The sequence below is a fragment of the Ovis canadensis genome, chromosome 2, assembly GCF_042477335.2.
Source record: "Ovis canadensis isolate MfBH-ARS-UI-01 breed Bighorn chromosome 2, ARS-UI_OviCan_v2, whole genome shotgun sequence".
NCBI classification, from domain to species: Eukaryota; Metazoa; Chordata; class Mammalia; order Artiodactyla; family Bovidae; genus Ovis; species Ovis canadensis.
The window spans coordinates 145,737,333-145,763,454 of record NC_091246.1 but is presented as its reverse complement, the minus strand read 5'-3'; the positions used below and the strand labels follow the sequence as shown (position 1 = coordinate 145,763,454).

Sequence of the window (26,122 nt, the reverse complement as noted above, 5' to 3'; positions counted from 1 at the left end):
GTGAAGTCTCTCAGTCGTGTCCGACTCTTTGCAACCCATGGACTGTAGCCCACCAAGCTCCTCTGTCCATGGGATTCTCCAGGCAAGAATACTGGAGTGGGTTGCCATTTCCTTCTCCAGGGGATCTTCCCGAGCCAGGGATTGAACCCAGGTCTCCCACATTGCATGCAGACCCTTTAACCTTTGCACCACAAGGGGAAGAGGCTGTTGCAAATGTAAGCAAAGGATAATAGGTGTGATATGTAACTCTTGCAGAGTAAGGGGGCAGAAAAGCAAACTTAGTTATAGATAAGCAGAGTAGGAACAGTTAAAGTAAAAAAAAGTAGGATTGTTCAGGTCTTCTCACTGTTCTGTTTATCTTCTTGTCCTCAGGAAAAAAAAAGAAAAAAAAACTCATTCCTTTTCTTTACTTTTCACTGCAACACTATTTGAGTTTGAATTCTTTTAGTAAGTCACATGGTATGAAAGATAATATCTCTCATAGTGGAGGAAATGGGCTATTGAAATTTTTTATGACAAATAAGGTAAACTTATTTTTCTACAACCAGAAGAAGCAAAAGAGAAAAAAGAAAAGAGGATAATTAGATATTGTAAATCCTATTTTATTTTTCATTTGGTGAATTTGGTAGCAACTGAGAATGTGATCATGACAGATCTACAACATATGAAATGAGTTTAATTAAGTTGGTGGCTATTTTATAGAATCAGTACCTAGAACCTGAAAAACACTCAATAAATACTAAAAAAATGGAAAAATAAACAAAATCAAAGTTTTAACAATTGTGTTGTTTTGGCCATTTAGGTTTTGATATTCATTAACAGTTATTGCCTAGAATGATGGTCTACAATATATCAATGTCAAATTTTGTTTGTTTGAATGGAAATCTTGGACTTCAAATGAGCATACAGTAGCTAAGAAAACACATTGAATAAAATGCTATTCAATAAAAATGTGCAGAATTGCATTTTAAATCTTGTAAGCTTTTCCTTAATGGCAGAAGACAGTGGTTTAAACTGGCATGAAGTATGTGGGGGGTCTGTACACACACATCATCAGAGTTTGATGTAAGTATCCAAACTAGAATGGCTTTTTAAAAACCACCAACTACATTATCTTCAAAAACACGAAGCTAAAGGTTTGGAGTCTTTTGTATGTGTTTTCACCAATCTCATTATTTTGCTTAGCTATTTCTTGAACAGAAGTTCCCTCCGGGTACCAGAGCAAGGTGAATCTGCCACTTTATACCAAATGGGGGAAGATTCAGGGTAGTGTGCAGATCAACAAACTCCAAGGAAGTGTCAGACATTTCAATTAACTAAGTTTTTTTTTCTTTCATTTCTTACTCCCCTTTTATTTTATTTTTTGGCTTTGCTGCAAGTCATGTGGGATCTCAGTTCCCTGACCAGGGATAGATAGAATGCACAGCCCCAGCATTGGAAGCTCAAAGTTTTAACCACTGACTCACCAAGGAAGTCCCTCAATTAACTAACCTTTCAACCTCTTTTCTCTCACCACCAAAAGCAGCCACTGTTCGAATAGATGATATAACTTCATCAGCAACTGAGCCAGCTTTGGCATAGGCCCTTAATTCATAGTCGGTAAATCTGGACACACTCTGAAATCCAAAAGAAGAAAACAAAATGTGAAGACCAGATAATTAGGTAAGTCACCTTGTCACTCAGTGGTTCATTTAGCAGAGTAAACACGTGGTATGGCTTAAGACAAAACTAGATTCCCGCTTGAACAGTGTTTACCAAAGAAAGAATTTGGTCCAAGTTTGAGCCAAGTTTGGTCCAAGTTTGAGCCAAGCATCATCTGGGTTCCCCTGGTGGCTTAGTCGGTAAAGACTCTGCCTGCAATGCCAGAGACCGCCAGCAATGCCAGAGACCACCAGCAGTGCAGACCGCCAGCAGTGCAGACCGCCAGCAATGCCAGAGACCGCGTGCAATGCCAGAGACCACCTCCAATGCCAGAGACCGCCTGCAATGCCAGGGACCGCCAGCAGTGCAGACCGCCAGCAATGCCAGAGACCACCTCCAATGCCAGAGACCGCCAGCAATGCCAGAGACCGCCAGCAATGCCAGAGACCACTTGGAATGTAGGAGACTCGGGTTCAGTCCCTGTATTGGGAAGATCCTCTGGAGAAGGAAATGGCAACCCACCCCCATATTCTTGCCTGGGAAATCCCAGAAACAGAGAAGCCTGGAAGACTACAGTCCACCGCATCACAAAAGAGTCAGATAAGGCTTGGCAACTAAACCACTGCCACCACCAAGCTTCATTCGTGGATGTTTGTTGCCATATCAAAATAATTCCATTAAAAGTCAGCATCAAAAAACCTCTCACAGATTAAGTCCCAGATAGAGCATTTTGTGGGACCACAGCGCTTTGGTCACCATATTAATGATGTTTTCAAGTCAAATTGTCACATTTCATTACTATTGGCCAAAGGCCATGTTATAGTTTACAAATACCATATACAAAGACCAAGGCCCATGCAGGCATCATATTGGTTAGAATGTAGAATAAGAAAGAGGTTCTGAGCAGCCAGACACATGATATGATATGCAGAGGCAATTCCAAAGGAGAAAACTTCAGATGAATATTATACCACTTTGACTCTACTGTAGGGGATCAACTAACTAGGTTTGCTTTTCACAAAAGGAAAGAAAAAGACATTGCACTTGATATTACACAAGTTACTTCTTCTAAAATTGGACTTGAATTGAGTCCTATTTAGAATCAACCACCAAAAGAATTCCCTGACACAGGTTAAGAAACAGAAAGGGGAGAAAGCAAATGTTGTGAAAGATTAACTGACTCAGAAATCTAAAAAATATACATAGTACCCAGACTAAGGGAGTTTATATTCCAAGTTTTTCCAAACTTTTAGTAGCAAAACTCTTATCAAAAAAAATCTTAGAATTTTAGCATACAAGTAGTATTTTATTCCAGTGTATTTATTTCACAAGATTGAAAAGGCAACAATAAAGTGAGAATTGTTTTGTCAACATTAAAATTTGAATTTGGTTAGTATGGATGCCATTGCAGTTTTTACCACAATCCTCTTCTAATGTACTTCTGAAATATATAGAGGTGGCATGTTGTTGTTGTTTAGCCGCTAAGTTGTGTCCATCTCTTTTGAGACCCCATGGACTGTAGCCTGCCATGGGATTTTCCAGGCAAAAAAAGTGGATTGGGTTTCCATTTCCTTCTCCAGGGAATTTTCCCAACACAGGTATTGAACCCGTGTCTCCTGCATTGGTAGGTGGATTCTTTAACACTGAGCCACCAGAGAAGCTGATAGGTAATGAGAAAATTAAGTAGTTGCAAATGTTATCAGTTTTTATTGTAAAATGAAAAGTGAAAATGTTAGTCACTCAGTTGTGTCCAACTCTTTGCGACCCCATGGGCTGTAGCCTGCCAGGTTCCTCTGTCCATGGAATTCTCCAGGCAAAAATACTAGAGTGGGTGGCCATTCCCTTCTACAGGAGGTCTTCCCAACCCAGGGATCAAATCCTTGTCTCCTGCATTGCACGTAGATTCTTTACCATCTGACCCACCAGGGAATCACATTAAAGAATCTCTTAATACCCCAGCTAAACTGATATAAGAGCTTAAAAGATATATATTGGCAATATCATGTTTCCTACAGTAAATATAAAAGTCAGAAAAGGCATACAAGATGCACAATCATTTCTACTATGTCATATATTGCCCCTCCCCCTTTTTCTGTTCTGCTTTTGAATTGAGCTTTGTAAAATTGCTCACATCATTTTGCACAAACATGCACAGACCTGAATCCAAGAAGAAACCAGTGCAGAACTACAACATTCCAAATTGGTGACACATCACAAGAAGTTGAAATATAGACACTGAGATGACAAGAGAAACTGTGCTTTGAGCCTATTTGAGACCAAGTAAGCCAGGCCATGTTATTGGTCTCCAACATGTTAAAATGTGACACATGAGCCATTTAAGGGTGGTTATTAATCTATGGTGGGTTTGAAGTAAGGAATTAAATATATTTAGAGGGGAAAAATGCTGAATCAAATGTTTGCAGAGTCCCCAACAACCTGCTGAAAAAGTTGAGGCTTTCCCGGAGTGCCACTGGAAAGCATTTGATAGGAAAAACTGTTGTAAAGCTTGCATGGTTCAGTAGATTGAGAAAAAAATAAAAGCTAATATCTCTTTAGCAATTAATTCTGTGCTTGCTGCTGTGCTAAGTGCATAACATGGATAATGCCTTGAGTCATCACAATGACTTTGGGGGTTATTAACTTTATTTTAACAAGGAGAAAACTGACATTTGACAGGTTAAACATATTTTTCTCGAGCCAAGTGATAGAGCCAGGTGGTGACCTACTTAAGTAGAGTGAGCACTTTGCTATTGTCACTATGTATTACCTGGGATGTGTTTGAGTAATATAGCCAGTGGAGAGTAGAGAATATTTTGCTAGAAAATATAGTCATGGAGATTGGTACTTGTTGCTCAGTGATGTGAATATGTGAGCAGTTTTTCACTTAAACTCTATTCTCATTTACAGCAAATTATTAGCATACCAGATCCCATGATGTGTTATCTCATATGACTGCTCTGAAAGTAAAATGAAATAATTTATCAATCTTTGGGAGTGTTTTTTGGGGGGATGACCCCAAGTTCCTACTCCTACACTTTTTCCTGACTTGCATACCTGGGGAATGGAAACTGACTGGGATACTTCTCTGAATGGGTCAGATACCTCTCTGAAACTGATCACATGGGATGGAGAACACAGTGTGATTGCAGGAATCTCTTGTATGTGCTTGGTACTGATCCAGGTGTATTTGCTGGGTCTTTCTGAGGGAAGCATCTAAACCTGGGAGACCACGGAAGCCGTATGTACACTAGACAGTGGGTGGGGATTTGGAATCAGGCTTCCTTGAATTCGACTTCTGTTCTGTCTCTTGCTGGCTGTGCAGTTCTGTAAAAGTCCCTTTACCTCTCTGAGCCTCCGTTTCTTATATTTAAAATGGCATTAATACTTTATAAGATTGTTGCAAAATTATAGATCATGTCCATGAAGCTCCTAATAATGCCTGGCAAAATAGTAAATGTCCAGTTAATACAGTTATTGTTGGAGGAGAACGTGGCAACCTACTCCAGTATTCTTGCCTGGAGAATCCACATGGACAGAGGAGCCTGGCAGACTTCAGTCCATGGGGTCACAAAGAGTCAGACATGACTGAGTGACTAAGCACATTTTTAATATTACTAATATAATAATATATGTTATTAAAACAGTCACCTTTAATAATGGAATGCTATTTGATATTGAGTAATAATCAAACAAAATAAATCAATGTAGTGATAATGATGTTAAGTAAACACACTCAAGAGAAGGGAAACAAGTTTCACATTTTTGGCTGTTTCTCAGTGCAAAAGTCTTCCCATGGAGAGAAGTGAGAAGACATTCTTACCAGACCAATGATGGCTGCTCCAATCCCAATGAGAGGGCTGACAGAGATAATAACCAAGGTCAGTTTCCAACCCTGGTAAAATCCCATCAGGAACCCAAAGATGCTCGTGGTCATGCGCTGAATGAAAATACCCATTTGGTCAGCAATGGCATCATTGACCTTGTTAACATCACTAGAAACAAAAGAGGCTGTGATCACTAAAACTGAATTTGGTCAATTCAAATATCTTGCCCAGAAAGTTTAACCTTTTTTTTTCCTAAATGCTCCCATTTCTGTATCCCATTGCCCTTGGGAAACTTCATAGCTTCTCATGTCTTGGAAAATTTGCTGTAGTGTGGGAGGTCATTAAGCCTCTCCCCTCATAGCCAAGGGAGTTTGCCTTTAATCCAATTTTACCAACTGATGTTTATTCAACATAGGCAAAGGCTTTTGGAAACCATCTTATTTGTCTCTTTTTCTTTCTCAACATTCAAAAAACTAAGATCATGGCACCCAGTCCTATCACTTCATGGCAAATAGATGGGGAAACAATGGAAACAGTGTCAGACTTTATTTTTTTGAGCTCCAAAATCACTGCAGATGGGTGACTGCTGCCATGAAATTAAAAGACGCTTGCTCCTTGGAAGAAAAGTTATGACCAAGCTAGAGAGCATATTAAAAAGCAGAGACATTGCTTTGCCAACAAAGCTATAGTTTTTCCAGTAGTCATGTATGGATGTGAGAGTTGGAGTCTTAAAGAAAGCTGAGCGCCAAAGAATTGATGATTTTGAACTGTGGTGTTGGAGAAGACTCTTGAGAGTCCCTTGGAGTGTGAGGAGATCCAACCAATCAATCCTAAAGGAAATCAGTCCTGACTATTCACTGAAAGGACTGATGCTAAAGCTGAAACTCCAATATTTTGGGCACCTGACACAAAGAACTGACTCGTTAGAAAAGACCCTGATACTGGGAGAGATTGAAGGCAGGAGGAGAAGGGGATGACAGAGGATGAGGTGGTTGGATGGCATCACCAACTCAATGGACATGAGTTTGAACAAGCTCTGGGAGTTGGTGATGGACAGGGAAGCCTGGCGTGTTGCAGTCCATGGGGTTGCAAAGAGTTGGACATCACTGAGTGACTGAACTGAACTGAGCTGAAAGCTAACATGCCGGTCTGACATGAAGAACCCTTCTTTTCTTTATATATGCTAAATCTTTTCAGTCTCAAAGTTCTATTCACATACCACCTATTTCATAAAAATTTATATAATCCTCCAGGGAGAAGTATTATCTTCTTCCTGGTGTTTCCATAGCAATGTGATTAATCTCTGTGTGTGTGTGCTTAGTGATTTAGTCATATCTGACTCTTTGCAACCCACTGAACTATTGCCCACCAGGTTCCTCTGTCCATGGGGTTTTTCAGGCAAGAAATACTAGAGTGGGTTGCCAATTACTCCTGCAAGGGATCTTCCTGACCCAGGGATTTAACCTGTGTCTCCTGCATCTCCTGCATTGCAGGCAGATTCTTTACCTGATGAGCCATCAGGGAAGCCTCCAATTAATCCATATACATGTTTTCGTGTATGTGCATGTAATTATTGCTTCCTGCTTATAGGTAGTATAGGAGAGTGGTTAACAGTCCTGACTCTGGAGCCAGACTCTGAATTTAAACACAGCTCTTCTCAGGCAAGTTACTTAATCTTTCTGTGTCTCAGTTTCCTCATCTATAAAATAGGGATAATAACAGAACCTACCTCAATAGGTAGCAATGAGGATTAGTTAATGTCAAGTATGTAGAACAGTGCCTAGCATATTGTAAGCAATCAATATATATTAGCTCTGATAATTTGCTATGTAATTTCCTTGAGATCAGGAGTTCTGTGGTATACCTTAATGCCTTGCACAGGGTAAGTGCTCCAGAGTATTGGTTGACAATAATTACATTAAATTCATATTCCTACAAACCTTCCATAATCTCAGGTCCAGATGGAGCAAACAAGGGTCAGGACTTAATAGCAAAGGATCTAAGATATTACATAGAGATTAGACAATTGTATTCTAACATGGATAAGTATCTATTCAAAGTCAAAATAAGTAAAGGCAGAATCAGTGCTGGAGACTAGGGATCCCAATATTCAGTCCTCTTTTATTGTCACTACACTGCTAAATGTCTTTCATGGGACCTCAAATTTCAATAAGTTTCAACAGTTCTCATTAATCAGGGCTTGGCTCATTCAAAAATTACATGGGGTTGGGGGGGATGCTATTAATGATTCAAACTAATATTTAGGTAGGGCTTTGTGGGTGACTTAGTGGTAAAGAACTCGCCTGCCAAAACAGGAGATACAGGTTCAATCCTTGGATCAGGGAATCCCCTGGAGAAGGGCTTGGTAACCCACTCCAGTACTTTACCTAGGAAATCCCATGGAAAGAGGAGCCTGGCAGGCTGCAGTCCATGGGGGTTACACCGAGTCGGACATGACTTAGTGACTAAACTACAACAAAGTATTTAGAAATAAACTGGATTTAAATCCAGTTTTCAGTTTAAATCTGTCTCAAACTATTTTGAATTTTTGGCTTTTGGTTTTATGTGCAGAAATTACATCAACAGACAAAGCAAGATATTAATAATTCATTCTGATTGTATTGTTTTCCTTATGGGGACATAGATTGTGACTCCCTCAGTTTCTCCTTTCAAGGCCAAATAACCCTACTTCTTTTAAACTGTCTTCTATAATACATAATAATTTGATAAACCATTACTTATGAAAAAGTCATGCTTCCTATAAAAGCCCAACTTAAGAGACAAAATGCAGCAAAAAGAACTGAAAATGTTTCTGCAATTGTCATTAATTTAGAAACAAAAGTTCCATTAGAGAAAAATCACACGTCCATTAAAACATCCTCCAGGGATTTACCTGGCAGTCCAGTGGTTAAGACTCCATGCTTCCACTGCATGGTGCATAGGTTCAACCCCTGGTCAGGGAACTGGAGCTCACATGCCCTGTGGTGCATGCCAAAAAAAGAAAAAGAAAAAAATCCTACCAGCCACTTACTCAGAAAATCTTGTATTCAGCTCTCCCACTGAATTGCAGTCAAACCATCCAATTTCCATCCTCATTATGCTCCTAAAGTAAAATTTTCTCATTTTCTGTATCTGACGAGCTGCAGCAATTACCCAAAAGCATATCTGGAAATGGAGCAAGGAATGTTTAGCATTGTGATAAGAACAGGCATTAATTCCTTCTCTTTTCATTAGAAAATACTTTCACTAGAACAGCTGAAAAAAAGAGGTAAGTAATTCACAACATGCCTCTTGTTCAGAACTAAGGTGTGAGCTCTGACATCTGCAGCTGAGAGTGGAGACAGGTGGAACCCTGTGAACAGGGAAGCCAGAGACTTGGGTTTGAATCCAGCTTGACCACTTCCAGAGTTAACCTTATTAACTGTCATTCTCCTCATGTGTAGAAGGCTCATCACACCGAAAGTAAATTTTTGCTCCTAAATCACTACTTTTGATGCCACTTCCAAGTAAAGTTTTCTCCTGAGAGGCCTGCCAATAAGCATGCATGCAGAGTTTTCAGCCCTGGAGGAGGGCATGGCAATCCACTCTGGTACTCTTGCCTGGAGAATCCCAGGGTCAGAGGAGCCTGATGGGCTATGGCCCAAAGGGTCACAATGAGTCAGACACGCCTGAAATGACTTAACATGAATGCCTGCAGCTTTCAAGCTCTTGGACAATGATTTTCAGAAAAAAGTAAGACAAAAATTATGACATAAGCAGGGAATCTTGCCTACAGTTTCCCTCCCAAGCAAAAGAAGCCTGTCATTAAAGCTTTAGTGCCAGGATGGTGGGGATGGATGAGGATTAAGTCATTTCTCTTTATAGCTAAAACTAACTTCCTAGAATTCATAAGTGAATGGAGAGTAGGGGGAATTTATTATTTTCTCTACATGAGAAGGCAAAAGATAAAATGTTTTTCTTCCTTAGTAAGAGTTAAATAACACCAAGCCCTCCCATAACTGAAATCTAGAATATGGGTTCAGTTTACAGAATTTGGGTTGGAATTCAAGAGAAAAAAGAAAGTCAAGCTTGCTTTCCTCCAATTCCCCACATCCGCTTTCCACAGGGACGCAGTCTCCTTGTATGAAAACATCTACCGCTATTTCTGAGTTTAGAAGAGAGACTGAAGCAGGGAGGGCAGGGGAGGACAACACACTGAAGCAGAATGTCTATTCCCTACCCTGCTATGCAAGTGCCCATATCCTCCTCCCCACCTGAGAGGAAAAATTCTTTCCATCCTCTTCATCCCCCTGAAATAAAACTGTAGTCCTTGGGGCTTCTGAATAACTTTAAAGAACACATTTTGCATTTCATTGTCATGTCTTTGAACCCAGATGTTGATCTACAAATAAAATGCAAGTGTCACTAACTTGAAAATATCCTGTGACAAGCACTCCGACAGCGACGCCAGCATAGTAACTGGCAAAGTTGACCATTTCGGATTCAATGTCCAGAAACCTTCAAAAGAGGGGGAAAACTGGTAAGACTCACAGGTACCAAAGATTACCTTTGTGCAAACAGAGGATTTTAAAATACACATATTATATATTTAAAATATACACATTGTATGTTACATACATATTGTAAATAAAATGGATAAAGCATTTTATCTGTATAGAATTACAATCGATCCAAATCCCCAAACAGACCTCACGGTACCCATCGTAGCAAACATGCCTACCTCCTTCGTGTTTACAGGTAGAGATGTGAGCGTTGTGTAGTAATTAATAGGCAGTTGAGGGAAGACAGCGGACCCTAGATGGCAGCCTAGAGCTCTGTCCACTGAGGCCCATTTCACTCGTGGTCATTACTACTGAAAGCACAGTCACAGCTGGAGAAAGATTTCAAAAAGCCAGACCAGTGTCTGCAAAGGCACTGGTAGAGAGAGGTGTGCTGTGAATCAGGAGGCTTATGTTACCTACTCTAAGTAACAACTTACGTTACTTACTCTAGGTAACAACTTTTCAACTCCTTCCTCTCAGAGTAACAGTGGGAGAGATGTGTGTGTCATCCTTCCCATTGTTTGTTGTTGTTTAGTTGTTGTGTCCTACTCTTTGTGACCCCATGGACTGTAGCCCACCAGGCTCTTTTGACCATGAAATTTTCCAGGCAGGAATACTGGAATGGGTTGCCATTTCCTTCTCCAAGGGATCTTCCTAACCAAGGGATTGAACCCACGTCTCCTGCGTTGGCAGGCAGATTCTTTACTGCTGAGCCACAAGGGAAGCCCCTGTCATCCCATAGAGAGAGAAAAACAATTTCTTCACCAAGTCTTTCTGCTGACCACAGCCCAGAAAACTTTGCTCTCTAGGACAATCTCTAAGGTTGAAGTCAAAGAACTTGTGAGGAAGCAAGGAAACTATACAGCATTTTCCCATCAAAGCTATCACATTGTGAAACAGGGTTTGGAATTGGCAGGGGCAGGAAGGGAAGAAAAAAATGATGCTGAAATTGCTTTTGGGAAGTAAGTTTTATCACTGGAAAATTAACACTTTGGTTGATGTTACATCTGAGCCACAGAGACAAGCTAGATATCCATTTCTTTAGAGAATCAGAAAGTAGCATCTTTAGCCTAGATGTTCTCATTCTACCAGCTTTCTGCTTCTATCAGCCTTCCTTTTGTGACTCAAGTTTGAATTGTTCTTTCCCTCTACTGAGTTCAGACCAAGTATTTAATTATAATTTATTTAATTCAGAACAAAGTATTATTCCATGGCAGTTTTTATTGCCATTTTGCACTGTTATTCAATATTTTTATTGAATATATTTATTTCGAGTATATTCATGTTTCTCTTGCTAGTAAACTATGAGTGACTTGAGAGCAAACACTGCTTGCTTTCACTGCCAAAGCCTGATACAATATGTTACACATAGTAGGTACTAAATGGTTTCTAGATTTTTCTTTCACTTGAAAAATACTAAAGAGGAAGGAAACAACTGCCTTAGGCTACCCTTCTGACAGTTTCCAAACCAGCTAATATGTCTGTGTTTACCACATTCCTAGTTTTTCTTGATGATTTAAGGGGACCCCTAGAGTGAACAAGATCTAGAAAATCATAAACTTATATACAAGTATCCACAATCAGAGGCCTTTTCAAAACCTAAATTCCTACAAAGATAGAGTGTATACGGTAGTATTATGAGTATTATATATATTGTCACCCTGCTTATTTAACTTATATGCAGAGTACATCATGAGAAACACTGGGCTGAAGGAAGCACAAGCTGGAATCAAGATTGCCGGGAGAAATATCAATCACCTCAGATATGCAGATGACGTCACCCTTATGACAGAAAGTGAAGAGGAACTAAAGGGCCTCTTGATGAGAGTGAAAGAGGAGAGTGGAAACATTGGCTTAAAGCTCAACATTCAGAAAACGAAGGTCACGGCATCCGGTCCCATCACTTCATGGGAAATAGACGGGGAAACAGTAGGAACAGTGTCAGACTTTATTTTTTCGGGCTCCAAAATCACTGCAGGTGGTGCTTACAGTCATGAAATTAAAAGACACTTACTCTTGGGAAGGAAAGTTATGACCAACCCAGACAACATATTAAAAAGCAGAGACATCACTTTGTCAACAAAGGTCCGTCTAGTCAAGGCTATGGTTTTTCTAGTGGTCACATATGGATGTGAGAATTGGACTGTGAAGAAAGCTGAGTGCCAAAGAATTGATGCTTTTGAACTGTGGTGTTGGAGAAGACTCCCTTGGACTGCAAGGAGATCCAACCAGTCCATCCTAAAGGAGATCAGTCCTGGGTGTTCACTGGAAGTACTGATGTTGAAGCTGAAACTCCAATATTTTGGTCACCTGATGTGAAAAGCTGACTCATTTGAAAAGACCCTGACACTGGGAAAGATTGAGGGCAGGAGGAGAAGGGGATGACGGAGGATAAGATGGTTGGATGGCATCACTGACTCAATGGACATGGGTTTGGGTGGACTCCAGGTGTTGATTATGGACAGGGAGGCCTGGCGTGCTGCAGTTCATGGGGTCGCAAAGAGTCGGACACAACCAAGCGACTAAACTGAACTGATGAGTAAAGATTTCTAATGTATAAATGAGTGCATGCTCTTGGTTTTCTGTTTGTGAAATAAAATTTGTGTGTCCCCGAAACAGAAAACTATGAGCATTTGTCAAAAAGTTTTACTTAGGTTCCTTGGAATGCATTTATTCTATAGACTATGTAAGCAGAGGTGAGAGAGTGCCTGTCATGAAAAATGCAGCTGCCAGTCATGGACGAAGGACCCATTGACTCAGCTGTGGGATTTACTGGAGCAAAGTTCAGGAAAATTGCATCACTGTTGGGGGCTGTGGATAGGAACATGTGTGGTTTGTGGTTCTTCTCACTCACGAGGCACCCCGGAGATGAATCATTAACTCAGTTTTATTTATTCTGGGAAGAATCATTAGAGTTTTAAAGACTATTTGGGAATATTTCTGGGACAATAGGGCAAGCCTATCAGGAAAACTGTTGGAAGGAAAACAGGAGATTGACTTGGATCCTTTGACTGCACATCAGACTCTTTATCATCTGCATGGTGGAAAACTATTGTGATTATAAAATCCTAGAAAGTATTCTATAAAGTTTATAGGTGATTTGAGTGTCTTTCTTTTTAACAGCAAAACTGACATGCCTACTTGAGTGAATTAAGATTGCTCTGACACATTTGTCAAAGAGAGAAGAGGGGAGAAAAATATCAATTAGAGGGAAAAGGTAAAATAGATGATATGAGGATTCTTGCCTTGCTTTTTATGAAAAATAAGATAAATAAAATTGAATCACTCAATGATATGAGTTTGAGCAAACTCCAGGAAATAGTGAAAGATAGGGAAGCCTGGTGCACTGTAGTCCATGGGGTCACAAAAAATCAGACACGACTGAACAACAGCAATGTATACCAAGGTTTCAGATGTCCTAAAGCCTTAGGTTTCTCATTGATGATACCTAGGAGGTCTTTATGACAAGATATATTGACTCACCAGAAGCTCTCCTCTCACTAGGGTTTTTATGAACTGTAGGGGTTCATAGGGGTTCTTATGCACTGTGGACTCAGTAGCATTGACACCTTAGAGCAGGTCCCCAGCCTCTGGGCCGCAATGGGTACCTCCCATTAGCTCAGTGGCAGCATTAGGTTAGAAACAAAGTGTATAATAAATGCAATGCACTTGAATCATCTTGAAACCTTCCTCCCCACATCTTATCCATGGGAAAAAAATGTCTTCCACAAAATCAGTCCCTGGTGCCAAGAATGTTGCGGACCATTGCATTAGAGTGAATATCAGTGGCAACCCAACTGGTAGAAATGCATCCATATCCTACTTCCAAAATATCAAGGGTCCATATTCCTCAATGCGTGGGACATTGACCTATGGACAAATGATTTATTACTAGGTGAAGATGCTTTATAGAATACCCTCACACTACGCTAGCACATTGCCAGAATGGCTAATGCCATTGTGAGCTATATTGCAGAGAGATTCTGCATGCCCTTTATCTAGGTTTCCCCCAGTGGTAACATCTTGCAAAACTATTGGACATTATCACAACCAGGATGTTGACTTGGATACAATGAAGAGCAGAATATTTTCTTCATTCAAAGATTCCTTATGTCGTTCTTTGATATCTACACATATCTCCATCTTTCTCACATTTCTGGAGACCAGAAGTCTGAGATCAGCTTCACAGGATTGAAGTCAAGGTGCTGGTGGGGGTGCACATTCTGCAAAGGCTCTAGAGGAGAATCTGTTTCTTCCTCTTCCAGCTTCAGGTAGCTACAGGCGTTCCTGAGCTTGGGACCTCACTCCAGTCCCTTATAGGCACCTTTGTCTCTTTTTCTCTCTAAAGTCAGATCTCCTTCTGCCTCTTTTTAGTAACCATCTCTTTAGTAACCATCACGAGTAAAACTACTCGTGATTGCAGTAAGGGCTCACCTGGGTAATCCAGTATAATCTCCCCAAGATATTTTAGTTAGTTATATCTGCATAGACTCTTCTTCCCATACAGGGTAACATTCACAGGAATATCGTAGATATTTTTGGGGACCATTATTCAGCCTGCTGGAGCTACAGTCAGGGCTTCCCACGTGGCTCAGTGGTAAAGAATCCACTTGCCAATGCGAGGAGGTACAGGAGATTCAGATTCAATCCCTAGGTCAGGAAGATCCCCTGGAGGAGGAGATGGCGACCCACTGCAGTATCCTTGCCTGGAAATCTCGGTCCATAGGGTGGCAAAGAGTCAGACACAAGTGAGCACATGTGCATGCATGGAGCTACAATCAAGATATAGATAATAACGAGTGTTGGTGTGAGTGTGAAGAAACTGGACCCCTCACACATGTTAAGTGTTAGTCACTCAGTCATGTCCTGCTGTTTGTGACCCCATGGACTGCAGCCCACCAGGCTCCTCTGTCCGTGGAATCCACTGGGCTCCAGCCACCGCTCCTTGCTCCTCTCGGCCGCCCCTGACCTCGGCTGTGGGGTAGCTCCTCCTCTCCTTCATTCATTCTTCAGTTTATCTAATAAATATTTATGAGCACTTGTTATCGTGAATATGTCTCAAATGCTGGTCCCGCTAACATTTATTTCCAATTTTGAAGGCATTATAGGATATACTTTCAGGATCTTTCTGTTGAGTTTATTTTCACGAGTGTTATTAATTTATTGTTTTCCAGTCACTCAGTCATGTCTGACTCTTTGCGACCCCATGGACTGCAGCATGTCAGGCTTCTCTCTCCTTCACTATCTCCCAGAGCTTGCTCAAACTCATGTCTATTGAGTTGATGATGCCACCCAACTGTCTCATCCTTCATCACCCTCTTCTCTTCCTGCCCTCAATATTTCCCAGTATCAGGGTCTTTTCCAATGAGTCAACTCTTCTCATAGGATGGCCAAAGTTTTGGAGCTTCAGCTTCAACATCAGCCCTTCCAGTGAATATTCAGGGTCGATTTCCTTTAGGATGGACTGATGTTATTAACAACTGGGGTCTTTTTACATATGTAAGTCTGAATGGATTTTTTTTTTCCAAAGGGGGAAGTGATTAGTTAACATTTTGTAGTCATATCACTCTGTAAATATCAGTTCAAGTCTTCTGTTCTCCAACATAAATGAAAGAAAATAAAAGACTGTCATTGTGAATCCCCTGGGTGTCCAGTGGTTAGGACTCTGCAGTTACACTGCAGAGGACTCAGGTTCAATCCCTGGTTGGGGAACTAAGATCTTGCAAGCCACATAGCACACATAAAAATATTTTAAAGACTGTCATTGAAGACAGTCTCTCTTTTATACAAATTGTTATATTACTTCCAAATTTAGAAGAGAAATATATACATTTATATGTTGGAAATTTATTCCTTATGAGTAGGCTTATTTTTTAAGGATAATTCTGTGCATTGTATGTTGTCCTGTACTTTTCTGTCAAGTGCTAACCAGTTTATAACTACATACTTATCTTCATGATCATTGATTTCATGATGGTCTCACCAATGAGACATGAGCTCCATAAAGATAAGGACCATTACTCATAAGATACCACTACTCATAAGATAAATGTGTAGCCTTTATGCTTACACATTTTCCTGGTATATAACTGGTGTTCCAAAAATTTTGGTTGAATGGGTAGATGAATGAAAGATGCTAACAACAAATATTATGGAAGAACATCAGTAATTTAGAAGGATTTGTCATAATCTGGAATCAAGCCTATAGAAAAAATTTTAAATGGTGGAGAATCACTTGAGGGAGCCATTCCAAGTGTCTCTCTAGCCAGGATATGCCCTGCTCTTGATTCTTGAACCTGAGTGAGTTTATATGTGAAAATGATCTTGTTCTGGCCCTGAGGCAGCATGAGGCAGGCTGCAAAGTCCTATGACAGTGAGTCAACCCTGCGTATACTGCAGACTCACTGATTACGTGGTCAGGCTTATCACAGACAGAACAGGAGCACAGTGAGCTCTGGCTAATTCTGCATGGCTATCTTCTGTTCCTAGCACCATGTCACTCTTTCACAGCAACTCAACTGCTAGCTGAGGCCAGTGACCCCTACTCCAAGTCCGAGAGCACAGGAATGATGAAATTCCCATTGTAGAGAGAAGACTGGTGGTCAAGTGGGTCCTCAGCCACAGCCACAGAAGCTGGGGGACAAAAGAGAAGAGAGGATGGAAGGAAAGAGGGAAGGGGGGAAGAAAGAGGAAGGAAGGGAAAAGCGAGTCTCAGATATGAGAAATGATAAGCACTCAAGTAAAATTTATGAGTCACCTTCCAGTGATATTAAGTATTGATAGTGTCATTCTCAAGCCTACAGTCTACAAAGTGTGACATTTGGGTACGTATTTAATGAGTAATTTTCAATTCTGTATTTTGTTGCTGTTGTTGGAATTTTAAAACCCAGTGGAATAAGAACTTCAGGGCAGAGTAATTTATAGAAATATGTGTAAATTTGTTTCTGTTCATTCCATGTTAGATACCACTCCAGATCCTTCCTGTAAGGTTCTCTTTACAAATTTTGAATTACAAGCTAAGATATGAGCAAACAAAAAAGTAAAAACAAATAGCAGCCTACCCGCAGCGTGTCCCATTTGTCGTGTTGTGGTTGAGGGAGTCGTTGGTCCACACTATGGTGTTATTCACACATGCTTTTCCGGGGATACTGAGTTCTTGTAATTCCATGTCATACTCAATAAAAACATCTGTCATTGTGCCAAAAATGAGTAGCACACCTGGATAGGCTGCTCCATGGAGAAGGGCACATAAACTCCCCATACACATCAGGCAAATGTCAGTCTTTGAAGAAAATCGAAACTTGAAAAACAAAGAATTCAGAGATCATCTATGGGTGAAAAGCAGGAGAGGTAGGAGGACTATTTAATTTTAGTTACTAGAGTCTGGTAAATAGTGTTCAACACCAAGTCTTAAGGGAATCGTTTTAATTGAAATGTAGAGTTCTCACTAACACTGAAATAACAGTGCATCAATTATCCAAGTCATTAAACTCTTTCGTTGTTAACTCATGTTCTTTCCTTCCTAGCCTCTAATTTATTCTCTTTACGTCAAGAGCTGACTTTAGTTCTTAGCTTTTCATCCCCAACTTAGAGGGGAACAATCACTGACACTGATGCTATTGCCATGTAGATGCTCCATATGGCTTATTCAGCAATAGTAGAAATCGGCTCCCAGAACCGATATTGACAATGAAGACCATCTGCTTGTGCCCAGAAATGTCTCCATTTTGCAAATTTGAAGAAAATACCTACACTATGGAACTTCTAAAGGCATCACAAGAATAAATATGCTTAGCATGGTTACTGTGACAATTTTTCTTACTAAAATGATCATTAGGGACTTAGAGATTATCTTCTAGCACACTTTTCTGATCTACCAGATAGAATGTGTGTGTTTAATCAGCAATATAGTTCTAATTACTAATCCACATGTTGTCACATAGACAAAGTTTATGACTGAAAAAAGTGATCACTATAGTTAAGCACCTGCCAATATGACTAAAAAATTAACATTTTCTCCATGATCTGAACAACTCACAGTTGCAAAACCTATGCCATTAATCAACATAGTTTTATTACCAATCGAAAGAAGCCAACTTGACTGCTACCACCTTTCTTCTCATCTTGTAACCTGAGGAGAAAAACACGAGGATTTACAGACCATCCTTTCCAAAGCAATGAGAAATTCTCCCTAAATTGTGATTTCATGAGTCATTCTTTAGTAAGAATGAAAGTCCCCACTGGCTGTGAAATTCTTTCCAAAACTGGTATCTTAAAAACTATTACTTTCAGATTTACCTCTTCTAGCAATTTCACTATAGCTGTGTCTCTTGTTCAGTAGAGATTCACTGAGGGTTTTCAGAGAGGTTTTTTCTCTCTTTGAGAGAAAGCAAAAAGTACTCTGCACCCCCAGCTGTAGTAACAAATAACTGTGGAACCTCAGTGTTGACCCTTAGTTTATATCTACCTTCATTTCCTTGTGAGTAAATTTAGGTGGTTGGATTATCTAATTTATTGCTTCTAGCTCTTAAAAAGCTTGCAACTACATCAAATAGTGCTGATATGAAAAATTCAAAAACTCCCATACTTCCCTTAAAACCGTATTTACTTACTATTTCTTATTCAATTTATTGCTCAGAAAATTGTCCTTAACCCATTCTCGAACTTTCTAATGCCAAATAGGTCTAATTCACCCAAGTTATCTATTCACTAATACACCTTAGGTCTTATTTCCACCAGGAACCACTCTACCCCATTGGCTCTTTGGGAATACCCACGCATCTTGTTTTCTCACTTCCTTCCTCCTTCCATACCAGTTTGTCATCTCAGTTGAGACCCACAGTTCTTTGTGTGTTAGTTGCTCAGTCATGTCCAACTCTCCCACCAGGCTCCTCTATCTCTGGAATTTCCCACAGCAAGAATACTGGAGTGGGCTGCCATTTCTTCCTCCAGAGGATCTTTTCAACCCAGGGATCAAACCTGGGTCTCCTGCATTGCAGACAGATTCTTTATCATCTGAGCCACCAGAGAAGCCCAGTTCTTTAAACCCTCCATTTACTTACAATCACTAAATACCATCAAGATTTTCCTTCCTTGGACTTGCCTGGTCATACACTGGATAAGCATCTGCCTGTCAATGCAGGGGCCAGGGGTTCAATCTCTGTCTGGGAAGATTCCGCATGCCTTGGAGCAACTAGGCCCATGCATCACAACCACTGAGCCAGTGCTTGAGAGTCCACAAGCAGCAATTACTGAGGCCATGCACCTGGAGCTTTTGCTCTGCAACAAGGGAAACCACTGCAACGAGACGCCCAGATGGAGAGAAGCCATGCTCTCTGCAACTAGAGAAAGCTAGAGTGAAGCAGCAAAGACCTGCCACAACCAAAGAGAAAGTAAATTAAAAAAAAAAAAGAAGATTCTCCTTCTCCAGGCATTCCAGGTCCCATTGCCAGCCATTTGGACCATGCTCTCACCATCATCCTCAATCCTTTTTTGCAGATTCATCTTTGGAAACTCCATCTCTGCGTTCAGTCCACTATTCCTCCTTCTCCTCCTGAAGCCAGGCTGTTAGGCCCACAGGAGACAACCTCTCCACCACCTAAACAGATACCGACACCTGCTGTGCTTAGCGCTCAGCTGCCCTAAGCTTCCCTTCCAGCTCAGGGTGGAATCACAAACCCTTGCTGATACGTCCAAAGCCCTCTGTGATCTGGCCAGTTGACTCTCTTACCTGTTTCCTCCTGCTTCACTCCACCCAAGCCGCCTGGCCTCTCTGCTGACTTTCATCCGTACCAAATCTGTTCCCACCTCTGGGTGTTTGCACTTGCTATTTCCTCTCACCAAAGTGTTCTTTCTTCGGATAATAAAATGGAGAATTCCCTCACCTCCTTCATACCTTCTCTCAAAAGCTGCCTTTTCAAGGGGGCCTTCCATGGTCAAAGTCTTTAAAATTTCAACTTTCCCCCCATATCATTTCAAATCTCCATTTCCATGTTTATTGTTTTTTCTTAGAAAGGGGATGATAAACTATCATTATCTACCATGCTATATATTTTATTTATTTATGGTGTTTATTATGTCTCCCTCACTAAAGGAGAGAACTCTTCAAAGGCATGTTAAGTTCCTCAAGACAGAGATGTCTGCCTATTTTTTTTTCTTTTCTGTATCCTCAGCATCTAAACCAGTGCCTGATACCCAGCATGTGTGTATGTGTGTTAGTTGCTCAGTCGTGTCCAACTCTTTGCAACCCCATGGACTGTAGTCCACCAGGCTCCTCTGTTCATGGAATTCTCCAGGCAAGAGTACTGTAGTGGGTTGCCATTTCCTTCTCCAGGGAATCTTCCCAACACAGGGATTGAACCCAGGTCTCCTGGATTGCAGGCAGATGCTTTACCAGGCAGATGATTCTCAGCAAGTCCTCAATTAATATTTGCGAAATGAATGAATGAAAATGGTCTCCAACCTCAACTCAACCCAAGGCACTATATTTCATTCCTCTACAGATTGTTCCCATTCCCCTCAGTGGCTTTATCAAACTTTCACTGTGATCTTCTCACTCCCCATTACCACATCTATGCAGACATAGGTTCATTTTCTCTAAAAACCAGAGTACTCACTCAACCTTCCTGCTCATCCTCTCACTGCAGCTCATTTATCTGCATCCTCCATTTCTCTGCACCCATGCCCTTTTCTATCTGTTTCCCACCCAATGAGACAAGAGTGGTTCTTCTGTCCTCAACTGATCCTACCATTCCAAGTGAAAAGCTAGTGTTGCTGCAACCACCAGCTCTCTCTGTCATGCAGTATTAATACTTAAAATGTTTTACACATCTTCAGCCTTTACCTTTCCACCACCTCCATTTCAGAAACGTAGCTGGCACCTCCTTATCTTCTAAATCAGAATCCATTAATCCTGTCCTCATGGCAAATTAGGGTAAACTGATTTTTGGTTTATAAGAGAATTTCAACTCTTAAAGAGAAATATCTAGTCACTACATTTTAGGTTTCTACTATTTGCTTTTGGGAAGAATTGGGATTTTTCTTCTGTAAAAAGAACCTCCTCTGCAACCATGAAACCTTACATGTCCAACTTTTCCTCTGCTTGTTTAAGTCAGAAATTCTGTGGGGTTCCTGGACATATAGGGGATATTTGAACCTAATCCAGAAGGAATATTGCCAAAGATTTTTGAAATCAAGTTATAGGATTGTTTTAAATAGAAAAGGAATGGATTATATATACCATTTTGTAGGCAGTGCAATGTATATGAAAATATTGCTTCTGCTTTGTGCCTTTTATGTGAATATTGGGGGAATTATTTTGAAAATGTGTTGCATTGTTGAAGCAGTCACTTACTTTGATTTTTTATCATTGTTATCTGTCAGGATAAAAACAATACATAAAGCAGTTAATCGTAATGACAAAATGAAACATAATCATTAACAATTTTGCTCTGGAAAAACATTTCTATGATTATTTTATTCATGGAACAACAGAAAATAATTATTTGCTTTTTCACCTTTCTCTTTCTTCCTCCGTATTGTAGAAGAAAACACTGTTTCACATATAGGACTGCTGCCTTGACTACATTTTCTCCAGAAAATGAAATCTTTTTATCTTCTGAATGCTAACTAAAGACCAATATTTGTACATTAGTTACAGAAAAATCTGATTTTTTTTATTTGAACTACCAAATAAAATGAATACTTATTTATTGTTTGGTTTTTTAGAAACATCAGAATTTATCTACTTAAAATACAGACCATAAAATACAGACAATAAGATGTCATTGACACCCCCGTGCCAGTAGAAGCCATTGAATTGAGCCACATATTACTTTCCCCAGCATAGGTCAGAGCAGATGGAAGGGAAGAGATGAAAGCGGGGGTTCAGGGTCATGGGCATAGAGAAGCCATAGTGAAAGGAACCCAGGATTTTAATGTCAGCCATCATCATGGGACAGCACATCCTGGTTCCCCTGGCATTTTCATTTCATTTCATACAGAGTAAAGAGGCATTATAGTGTAGATAAAGATTAACCTCTCATATTTGGGAGTCAGAACTGGGTTAGGCTTACGGCTCCTTTAATCAATAGTCACGCAATCTTTGTCAAGCTTAAGACAATGTATCTAAGTCTCAGTTTCCTTTTCTATAAAATGTAAAATCATAGGAGACTTTGGAAATCATCTGCCCTTACCACACTCTAGGTACTTGTGCTACGGATCCCCATCCACTTTACCCCACTCTGGCCAGCAGTGTCTTTGTACCAGTCCTCTCAGAGAGCAATGCTCACTAAATGCATATTACTATAATCAATTATAGCAATATAGAAATAAAGGTAATAATAATAAAAGCATTGAAAGTGTTAGTCGCTCAGTCATGTCTGACTTTTTGCGACTCCATGGACTGTAGCCCAACAGGCTCCTCTGTCCATGGAATTCTCCAAGCAAGAATACTGAAGTGGGTAGCCATGCCCTTCTCCAGGGGATCTTCTTGACCCAGGGATCAAACCCAGCTCTCCTGCATTTCAGGCAGATTCTTTACCATCTGAGCCAGTGCTAAAACAACCTCAGTCTATCCATGGAAAAAAATATTTATAGTGAGATGTTTCACTCTCCCAAGATTTATGCATTCTTACCTAGCACTCTCAGCAGTTATATTACATGGATTCTTGGGAGAAATACCCAGGTTGTGTAAGAAGAATATGAGGTAATAGTTCTACTTATTGTTGCTGAATTTTCTCTGCTCCTTGACTATCTTCACTAGTTTGTTCCACTTTTGTTTTCACCTTTTTTTGTACAAGAGACAATAAGATAAAAAGGCCACTTACATGAGCTGTCTGACTCAAAACCATGATTGTCCTCTCCAAATTTCTTCACACTGCGAAGAATTACTGAGTCAGACATAACAATTGCAGTTCACAGCAAAAAAAAAAATTAAAAAACCCTAGAAAATAAAACAAAAGAGTGACTGCAGAGGAAGACAAGATGGTGAAGGAGTAGCCAGATGTGCAGTACATCTCTCTCCATGGACACATCAGGAATACACCTTCAGATGCAGAAGATCTCGCAGAACACCGGCTGAGAGCAGACAGGAGTCCCTGACCACTGGCAAGGAATATATAGATCCCAAACTCAGTAGGACAAAGGAAGGAAGGGGAAGAGAGGAGAATGAGCAGGACTGGACCTGCACCTGGGGTGAGGGGAACTGAAGCAGGGGTCAGATCCCCAGACTGAAGCAATCGTTTGAGACACAGGGAAAGTACTTGAGGCTGTTGGAGAGTGAAGCAGCTGATCTGTGACTGTCTGAATGGAGTGAGAACCAGACAATCCTTGCTGCGGCCGTATGTACCCTGGTCAGGGACCCAAGTCTCCTGAAATACCCAGTGGCTGGGAGCTGGAGCATAGGGACTGGAGAGCAATCCCAGGGTGAGGGCTGCTGTTGACTGCTGGGAGACAGCCCAACGGGACATGAGGGAGGAGATCATGGTGGAGAATGCCTTTGGAGCAATGCTGAGTAGCCACTGAAGCAAAGCAATACTGCTGAGTCATATGCAGGGGGAGGAGCCATCTCTGTAGCTTCTCTCCCCACACATGCTAGTGCTGGCAACTGACCAATAGAGAAAGACTCCAGAGAGGGTTACCCTTTGAGTGTCTGATGCACAGAGCAATAGAGAAGGACTCTAGCCAGTGGAGACCTTTGAGTGGCTGCTGCACCAAGCAACAGAGAAGAACCAGCCAGAGAGGCCTTTTGAATGCCAGCTGCCAGAGGCTAGAACAAGACTGTGATAGTGCCATAGCTCCTGGGCCTGAGGCCACCAGTATCTCTGCACACTTGGCACCACCACGGTCCCCGTGATCCAAGCAACTGTGCCACCTCCACTCCCGGTCCTCACTAAGGCAGACCTAAGTCTGCCAGGGCAGCCTCAGGAGCAAACTCCTGTGGATGACCCACATGTAGAGGTGGGGATAAAACCACAACTGAACTCCAAGGGCAGTGTGGCTAAGGAAGAGGGTCAAAAACCTTCCCACCAGCTGTACAAGGTGCAGATTAAATCCATATGATCAATTAGGAAGACTGTGTCTATGGAATATATAAAAGGACAATGAGAGCTATCACAAAAGAAAACACACTAGCTCTGGTAGCTGTGGACACTGCAGGCTAGAACACGCAGGAATAGGGCCAGATTAGTCTGAGCTGTTCCCACAGCAGGTCCAGACATCAGCCCGGTATTGGAGGGCATCCTGGGGAGGCAGAGGTGGATGGTGACTCACAGTGAAGGAAAGGACACTGGCAGCTGAGATCCAAGAAAAACAATTATTATTCATACATTTTAATTTGTTCTACAGTTGATCCTAGTTTATCTTCTTTTTTTCTTTGTTGCTATGGTTGTTGATTTTATTATTACTATTAACTCTAAGTTTTTGAGAAATTTTTTTTAATCACACTTTTGATTTCCTTTATATAATTCTACCTCTTCATTGTTTTTTTGTGATTCTGTGGGGCTTTTGTCTTTTTTAAGTTTTGTTTGTTTGTTTTCTTACTGTTCTTTTCCTGCTGTAGTTATTCTTTAATATATATAAATCTTTTATTTCTTTTCTTCCTTTTCTTTGTTTATTTCATCGTGTTTGTTAGTTTGGTTTGTTTTCTTTGCTTATTCTCCAGTTGACACTCTGCTTTGGTCTTGTTTACCAATTTGTGTTTTAGTTAGTTCTGTTTTTAATAGGTTGGTATCATTTTTGGTTTCCTTTGCCTGCCAAGCCACTCTCTTGTACTTTCTTGTCTTTGGACTATTTAGGGTTTTGTGTGTGTGTGTGTATGTGTGTTCATTTGTTTTTGTTATTATTTGCTTGATTTTGTATTTACCATTTGTCTGGGGCTCCTCTTTTGTTTCTTATTTTGTTTTGTTTTGCTATTTTTGTGTTTTTGTTTTAATCCCCTTTAATGTCATAACAAATGACTTGTGGAGTGTCAGTTCCCCAGGCAAAGATTTGGCCTGAGCCTTTGGAGTGGAAGTTCTGAATCCAGGACAGTGGACTGCCAGACACCTACTGACGCCAGGGAGTATTGATTATTGAGAACTCCCATGAAGATCTCCACCTATATCTAGGACCTGGAATCACCCAACTGCCAGCAGCAACAAGTGCAAAACACCTCACCCCGCCAACAAGTAAGACAAAAATACAAAACCAATCACTAGCGGAGAAGCTTGCCACAGACACCCCAAAACCTACCACCTCACACAATCCTGTCCGTCAGAGGAAAAAAAAACTCACCTCCTCCTACCAGAATGCAGACACAAGTCCCTCCCAACACAAAGCCTACACAAACCACTGGACCAACCTCACCCACTGAGGGGAGTCCAAAAGGAAGAAGGTATATGACCCTAAAGCCTGGGAAAAGAAGACCTCAGACAAAGTAAGTTAGAAAAAAATGAAAAGGCAGAGGAATATTATACAAATGAAGGAACAAGGTGAAAATTCACAAGACCAAATAAACGAAGAGGAAATATGCAAACTACATGAAAAAGAATTCAAAATAATGATAGTAAAGATGACCCAAAACCTCAAAAATAGAATGGAGAAAATGCAAGGATCAATTAACACATTTAACAAAGACCTAGAAGAAATTAAGAATAAACAGAGACAAACAACACAAATACTGAAATTAAAAATATTCTAGAAGAAATCAATAGCAGAATAACTGAGGCAGAAAAACAGATAAATGAGCTAGAAGATAGAATAGTGGAAATAACTGAAGAATAGATAAGAGGAGAATGAGAAGAATTGAGGACAGTCTCAGAGACCTCTGGGATAATATTAAAGGTACTAACGTTTGAATTATAGGAGTCCTAGAAGAAGACAAGAAAAACAAAGGGTCTGAGAAAATTTCTGAAAAGGTTATAGTTGAAAACTTCCCTAACATGGGAAAAGCAATAGTCAATCGATCCAAGAAGCACAGAGTCCCATAGAGGATAAATCCAAGGAGAAACATGCCAAGACACATACTAATCAAGCTAACAAAGATTAAACACAGAGAAAGAATATTAAAGACAGCAAGGGAAAAGCAGCAAGTAACATACCAAAGGAACCCCATAAGATTAACAGTTGATCTTTCAG

At 40.6% G+C, this 26,122-nt stretch overlaps 1 protein-coding gene across 6 annotated transcripts in view; it reads right to left on the bottom strand.

The window, feature by feature from the left end:
- ABCB11 (ATP binding cassette subfamily B member 11) overlaps positions 1-26,122 on the bottom strand; it is a 106,002-nt gene that overhangs the window by 66,771 nt on the left and 13,109 nt on the right. Inside the window, exons 2-9 of one of the 6 annotated variants that reach the window (XM_069577309.1) lie at positions 22,834-22,949; positions 21,360-21,381; positions 18,086-18,137; positions 17,068-17,306; positions 9,875-9,962; positions 8,497-8,630; positions 5,462-5,633; positions 1,492-1,616 (exon numbers count right to left, since the gene is read on the bottom strand). In XM_069577309.1, the coding sequence (XP_069433410.1) occupies positions 1,492-1,616; positions 5,462-5,633; positions 8,497-8,630; positions 9,875-9,962; positions 17,068-17,306; positions 18,086-18,137; positions 21,360-21,381; positions 22,834-22,909 (908 nt within the window). In that variant the 5' untranslated portion in view covers positions 22,910-22,949. Of the gene's footprint in view, positions 1-1,491; positions 1,617-5,461; positions 5,634-8,496; positions 8,631-9,874; positions 9,963-17,067; positions 17,307-18,085; positions 18,138-18,819; positions 18,995-21,359; positions 21,382-22,833; positions 22,950-26,122 lie in introns of all 6 variants that reach the window. The other 5 variants (XM_069577314.1, XM_069577310.1, XM_069577311.1 and 2 more) reach the window with 5 other exon arrangements.